This window comes from Arachis hypogaea, chromosome 12, assembly GCF_003086295.3.
Source record: "Arachis hypogaea cultivar Tifrunner chromosome 12, arahy.Tifrunner.gnm2.J5K5, whole genome shotgun sequence".
Taxonomy (NCBI): Eukaryota; Viridiplantae; Streptophyta; class Magnoliopsida; order Fabales; family Fabaceae; genus Arachis; species Arachis hypogaea.
The window spans coordinates 1,406,833-1,413,546 of record NC_092047.1 but is presented as its reverse complement, the minus strand read 5'-3'; the positions used below and the strand labels follow the sequence as shown (position 1 = coordinate 1,413,546).

The 6,714-nt window shown below is 31.9% G+C and overlaps 2 protein-coding genes across 4 annotated transcripts; one reads left to right on the top strand and one right to left on the bottom strand.

Annotated features, from left to right (window-relative positions):
• The first annotated feature begins 383 nt into the window (after positions 1-383).
• LOC112729041 (exopolygalacturonase-like) lies at positions 384-3,133 on the top strand. Its single transcript, XM_025779418.2, has 4 exons — positions 384-518; positions 1,011-1,322; positions 2,260-2,781; positions 2,889-3,133. The coding sequence occupies exons 1-4, from the start codon at positions 384-386 to the stop codon at positions 3,117-3,119; spliced, it is 1,200 nt and encodes a 399-aa protein (XP_025635203.1). The 3' UTR covers positions 3,120-3,133.
• Positions 3,134-3,330: 197 nt separating this feature from the next.
• Positions 3,331-6,646, bottom strand: LOC112726251 (F-box/kelch-repeat protein SKIP4). 3 transcript variants are annotated; one of them, XM_025775570.3, is made up of 3 exons: positions 6,409-6,646; positions 4,478-4,990; positions 3,331-4,122 (listed from the first exon to the last, which is right to left on the bottom strand). In XM_025775570.3, exons 2-3 carry the CDS (start codon positions 4,960-4,962, stop codon positions 3,522-3,524), a joined length of 1,086 nt encoding a protein of 361 aa, XP_025631355.1. In that variant the 5' UTR covers positions 4,963-4,990; positions 6,409-6,646; the 3' UTR covers positions 3,331-3,521. The 3 variants fall into 3 exon arrangements, with proteins under 3 accessions (XP_025631355.1, XP_025631356.1, XP_072066114.1); XM_025775571.3 differs by having other exon boundaries at positions 5,411-6,457; XM_072210013.1 differs by lacking the exon at positions 6,409-6,646 and adding an exon at positions 6,201-6,371.
• Between the last annotated feature and the right edge of the window lie 68 nt (positions 6,647-6,714).

The window sequence follows — 6,714 nt, the reverse complement described above, 5'->3', positions numbered from 1 at the left end:
TTGATAAAATTTTGAATACGAAAATATTATGAAAAAAGAAAAAGATAAGCTAAAGTAGTCAACAGTAATAATAAAAACAAAGATAATATCGTATATAACATATTAATCATATTGCATGATTATTAAATAATTTGAAGGTAACTACCATAAAAGTAAAAAAATAAATATGTTTTGTTAATAAAAAAGAAAAAACAATTTCCAACTATCCTAATTTTTTAAAATTTTAAAATAAAAAATACAAATAGTTGACTTGAGTTGACTTATATTGTATTTGGTTCCGACTTTTTCTAAAACTATTCCCTTAATTAGCATTAAAAGAATCAAATCCTCAATTAATTATATATATGCAAACTCTAACTATTCACACACACACCCCCAAAAAAATGGAGGATATGATAAGATGGATGCTTCTCATATTATTCTCACTTATTTTTATTGCAGAAGCACGTCTCGAAAGCAAGATTTTCAATGTTAAAAGCTATGGAGCAGTTGCTAATGGCAACACTGATAATAGTGTGGTAATTAAGAAACCATTTGTTCACTTCTTCCTCCCTTAGCTTTTATTTTATTTGTTCTTGATCTCTTATATATTATCTCCTTTATTCCAATATTCTAAAGTTAAAAAAAAAAATTGGTTTTTGGGTATACACATATTAGTCTTATTTTATTTTGTTTAGGTTGTATAATTTTTAGAGAAATGATCATATCTTTGGCACAAAAATCAATTGTGTAGTAAACTTCACAGTGAAATTAATAGTTGAGAGCCGTTGAATGTTTTGAATGATTTGACTAAATTTTCATAACTTAACGTAAAGTTGACTGTACCTGAGTTTTCACTACAGTCATTATCCTGTTTATTCAAAAATCAATCTCTTTTAAAAAAATTAAAAAAAAAACTAAAATATGACTATTATATGCCACCTCTTATATATTGAAAAAGTATAAAAATGTTATTCTATTATTTTCAACTATATTTGTTCTAATATCTATTTATTTATATACATATGTAGGCATTTTTGAAAGCATGGAATGATGCATGCAATTGGAATGGAAAGGCACAAGTTTTTATTCCAAAAGGAACATATATGCTGAATTCAATTGTGTTCAAAGGGCCATGCAAGGCTTTGAGGATGGGTTTTGTGATCAAAGGGATTTTGAAGGCACCACCATATCCATCTTTATTCAACACTGATAAATGGATAGGTTTTTTGTATGTTAACAAACTCACATTGAGTGGTGGTGGCACATTGGATGGTCAAGGAGCTTCTTCATGGCCTCACCATAATTGCAACAAGGATCCACATTGCCCAACTCTTCCTATAGTATGTATATAACTTTTTTTTTAATTATTATTATTATTATTCTTAATATTTTATTTCTGTCACCTTTCAATGTATTTACTAAGTTTAATTTGATTCATTCATATATCTTGCTTAGATAGGAAAACATCATAAGTATTCATCATTCTTTTGATTTGGCTTTTAATGTGAGTTTATGACAATTATAGTTTCCGGCTTTAATTTGTTGAACACATAATACATTAATTAATTAGTAATTACTGTTCACTAAGGAATAATTTGTGGAACAGAAAAAAAAAAAGTGAATTCTTCTCATTTAATATTTTATGACATTTTTGGATGGAAACAATCATATCTTTTTTTGCTTAAAAGAGAAAATTCTCTTTCCCACCCAATAAGTAGTGTTTAGTATTATGTTCATATATGATACAGAAAATTCATCTTTGATTTAATTTAAATTTGTTAAAATGGTATTTGATCATGATTTTGTGTCTGTGTATATATTAGGGTTTCTTAAAATCACAGTGACGACTTAAGATTAAAGAGATAAATATAAAAATGAACAATGTTATATAAACAATAAATATTATTATTTTAATTTGGATCAATATTTGATCAGCAATAATTTATGTCTATATTTACAGGAAAATACATAAAAAATATATAATTTATACTTATATTTATCAGAATTTGCACGTATAAATTAGTAAATATATTTGTTGAAAATAATTTAGTATTTATACTTGTTAAATAATGGCCAAAATTACTAACGGATAGCCTCCAAGAATTTCTCAATAAAAATGATTTTATTTATCTGATGCCTTCAATATCTTGATAAGTGAAAAAGTTTATTTTTTCTAATTGATCTTTTTCAAACCGGTTTATGAAATTGTTGTTAGCAAAATGTTATATTTTATAATGATAATGACATTGTACTTCTCTTTTCACTTTTGTGGATCAGACAGTGAGGTTTGACTTCATCAACAATGGTAAAATCCATGACTTGAAATCAATTAACCCTAAAGGTGGACACTTTATGATATTTGGAAGTGAAAATGTGAAATTGGAAAGGCTAAAGATATCAGCACCTGGGGATAGCCCTAACACTGATGGCATCAAAATTGGTGAATCCAATAATATAAACATCACAAGTGCTACTATAGCCACTGGTGATGATTGCATTGCTATGATTTCTGGTGCTAAGAACATTACCATCTTTGGTGTTCATTGTGGCCCTGGCCATGGAATTAGTGTTGGAAGCCTTGGAAAAAATGATGGAGAAAAAGATGTTCAAAACATTGTTGTGAAGAATTGCACATTTAATGGTACTAGTAATGGCCTTAGAATCAAAACTTGGGCTGCTTCTTTGAGTAAACCTCTTAGGGCTTCTAATTTTCTCTTTCAAGACATTTTCATGGATAAAGTTTTTAGTCCTATTATCATTGATCAAGCTTATTGTCCAAGTCATGGTTGTAGCAATCAGGTTAGTACCTCTTAACATCTTTTCTTTTTTGTTTTTGTTTACATTGAAAAATTATCATCATATTGTTGCTAAAACTGAGCCTAAGATTTTATTTTTGTCTTTTTAAGGTGGCTTCAAGTGTTCAAATCAGTGATGTGACATACAAGAACATTAAAGGAAGTGGAAGTTCTGAGATTGGAGTAGAATTGAATTGCAGCAAAAGGAAGCCATGCCAGAACATAACAAGGGTGGACATAAATTTGTGGCCTTATGGTGGCAAAGGACAACTCAAGTCTTTGTCTTCTTTTGTCAATGGTGCTTGTTATGGCCAACAGATTCCCCCATCTTGTGTTGGTTAAAAAAATAATAATAATAATTGCACTGATTAACTTTGGTTTTTCTTCCTTGTTATGTTGATGTAAACATTTATTCTTGGTTCTTGAATAGAAAGTGTACCAGTTACAATTGGCTCGTTTGTTTAAATTTTTTACAACAGAAAGTTATTTTTTAACATGAGTGATTTGTCTGTATTTCTAAAAGGAAAAAAAAAAAAAAAACAGATTTTATACATTTTTAATGAAGTAGATAAAAGCATACTCTATAATACATACATCTTTTTTGTTACAATATGCAATGTTGTTCAACAAAGTAACACACTTGAATACAAACACATACATTCAGAATTATGCACCATTAATACATGTGCTTTACTTTAACTTCACTAACAATGATTAACTGCTGAAAAGAATTTCATTCTTTCTTCATATTGCCAAGCATTTACAGCTAATTACATTGGAAGCAGACATTAATTTGGGAATGGAAGAACCAATCATAACTCTCTTTCCAATATTTCCCAAATCACCAACATCAATAACCACAGTGCTAAGTCCTCTGCCAACAACGAAAATGGTCTTACCAACTGCAACAACCCGGCATGGAGGCCTTGTAAGCAGCGGCGAAAATCTTCCAACGGGCAACCATTCCTGCCTCTCCTTATGCCACATCATTAATCGCGTTCCCGAACTCTCATCCAAAACATAAAGGACTCCATCAACAACAACTGCAGGACCGCTCCATCCTGATACCAGCTCAGTATCGGCATGCTGCCATGTGCCATTCGACGGATCATATACAACGCCATACACGCGGTGAGTTACCGGAGATTTGCCGCACCGGATGTATATCTTCCCATCCATCACTACAGAATCTTCTATTTCGGGAACAATATTGGGATCTCTATGAGATATCCAAGTATTTGTGCAAGGGTCAAAAGTATCCCAAGAATGAGGATCACTTGAATTTGAACCTATTCCTCCAATGGCATATAACTTCTCACCTAAAACTTCAGAAGCAAAGTAGCACCTGAAAAAGTTTTTTTTTTTAGGTAAAATAACAAAGTGATTTATTTTTCCATGGTAGGTGGGGTTAAAAGTAAGATGGATAAAGACAAAATGTAAATTTCAAATTTGTAACTTACAAACATATTAAGTTCTTACTTTCAACATATATACGATACCAATATTGTGGTTTTGTTATTGTGTTTTTGGTATTGAAAATTCCCCAAAACTAAAGTAATTATGATATTCTCCCTAATATATACTACAAAAAGCTAAATAGACGGTTCATGCTACCAATGCTGATTATCTTATTTTGTAAAATATCGACTTTTTTAGCTTTCAAAAAAGGATAGACATGAATACATGATCAGGATTTATACCTAGCAGTTGACAAGGAAGCAGCTTCAACCCAAGTGTTTGTGGAAGCATCATAAGAATAGGCCTCATCAGTAGCATCTTCAGACCACCCACAACCTCCAAATAAGAATAGTTTATTTCCTAAAGCTTCAAATCCCATGCCTTTTCTCTTCAACATGCGAGGCGGAAGTCCCGGAATAAGCTTCCAAGATCTTCTTGATGAGTTTGGATCCAAAACATAGCAGCAAATCCGATCTTCTAATTCGCCCCTGCACAAAGCATAGATCCAGGTCTCATCAAGTTTGTGCTTTCGGCGATATTGATACCACTCTTCACTGCAAACTAAGTCCCTCCATCTCTTTGAGACACACTTCAGGACCGAATGATGTTTTCTAGGAATTCGTGCCAAGCAGCAAAGAGATATGTCATCTGGAAGACCAGCAATGAGCGTTGAAGTAGTGGCTTCTGCTTCATTGGCATCAGTTAATGATTCTTTACTATCATCCATATGCTCCACTGGAATTAATGCAGAGGACCTGAAAAGAAAGGAAAAATGTTAATAAAGCCACGACTCAAATCTTAAGTTCATATGCTCGGTTTCTCTTCAACTTCTACTAATTTGAGGGTATATTACCAAATACAACAAAAATCTTTTCAATATGATTCTGAACTGAAGCTTAAGTCAAGGGTGAAGTCCTGAAGACACATTCAAATACATATTCAAGAGCAACCAGGTTCATACATTTTAAAGGATTGACATTCACAATAAGGACAGGTCACAATCATATTATTAGGCCTTTGACCTCACACAGTCACGCAAACAGCTCAATATAACCCTAAAGAAACAGCTAGCAAGATGAACTACCTGAAAGCCAACTGCACTACATAACACATTGAAGAATAAAATCATATGCTTAAAAAAGTTGAGTAAAAAGAGAAAGAAAGATATTTTGTACCATGTGATCCTATATTATGTGTATCCCCACCATGTTGTCACTATCCACCACAGAATGTAAATGTATGAGACTTAAAAAGGTTGGCGAAAGCTGATATTTCCTAATCACATTCAAGATGAATAGCTAATCCCCCATTTCACAGGCATCATAAATCATAGTTAAAATGGACAACGATGCAGCCAATACCGGAGACACAAACTTCTTTTATCAAAGGTATATCACAATACACTTTAACTTCAAGCAAAATATTATCATCCAATATAAGTAGGATAAGAGAACAACAAATTGCCAGACTATATGTATATACCATGTGTAAACTTAGGCATGGTTAAGGAAAAGGGTAAGCCATCAAAGTACAATCACATGCTTAATCTTTTTCAGCGTTTCAAAATCTAATTCCTATGTAACAACTATGGCCCTAAATAGCCCAAAGTAGTACAATTTATAGCAATGGAATTAGTTACTGAAGGAATTAGTATAAATAGGATAATAGGAACTAGGAAGTGAATTAGAGGATAGTTGAACTCTCTTCTCCTGGTTAATCTTCTTTCAATTTGTATAATTCTCCCCCAAATTCCCCAATAATCCTACCCTAAATCTTATACTCATTACAATGGTGCTCCCCTTGAGCATCAAAACATTGTCCCCCGCAAAAAGAAGCCAGCTTTATTAGCAAAAAGGGTCAAAAGGGGAAAAATCAAAATAAAAAACAAAATCAGAAGCAACACAAGCACAGCTAAGAAAAATTCATGCATTTGCAGTTTGCATAGACCATGAATTAATTAGATACCCTGTGCATTGCAATTCTAGATCTTAAATAAAAAAGTTAGCTTCGAGAATTTTCGTTGGTTATTACAGAAAAGTTTCTAACTTGCAAATAAATGCAGAATAATTTGTGAGATGTAAATCGAGTACCATACGAGCTAAATATTAAAAATTGAAAAAATAAGAACGAAACTGCGGGGAGAGAAGAATGGTAGGTGTGAAGATGAACTCACCGGAAGGGAGCTAGGGATTCGTCTCAGAAAAGTGCATAACAAAAACACGACAACAATTTCCACGCAAGCAATTCCGAGAGACATTTATAGTTTCTTACTTTCTTCAACCACCATTTTTTTTTTTTGTTATAAATTGGATAATTGGAAGTTTCTTACTTTTTTTTTAAGCAGAGAAAGAAACTATAAATAAATAAACGAAAATTTTTTGCTGATTTTCTTTTGTTAAATAAATAATAACAATCTATAATTGGGTGTAGCTTGCATATAAATACATTAAGAGTCACTTTGAAAAATTTTAAAAGTAAT

Excerpts from the sequence above, each read along its gene's own strand:
- LOC112726251 (XM_025775570.3), bottom strand. The coding sequence starts at position 4,962 with ATGGATGATAGTAAAGAATCATTAACTGATGCCAATGAAGCAGAAGCC. Across the intron at positions 4,123-4,477 it reads GCTTCCTTGTCAACTGCTAG|GTGCTACTTTGCTTCTGAAG; the intron begins GTATAAATCCTG and ends AAACTTTTTCAG.
- LOC112729041 (XM_025779418.2), top strand. The coding sequence starts at position 384 with ATGGAGGATATGATAAGATGGATGCTTCTCATATTATTCTCACTTATT. Across the intron at positions 519-1,010 it reads GCAACACTGATAATAGTGTG|GCATTTTTGAAAGCATGGAA; the intron begins GTAATTAAGAAA and ends ATACATATGTAG. Across the intron at positions 1,323-2,259 it reads ATTGCCCAACTCTTCCTATA|ACAGTGAGGTTTGACTTCAT; the intron begins GTATGTATATAA and ends TTTGTGGATCAG.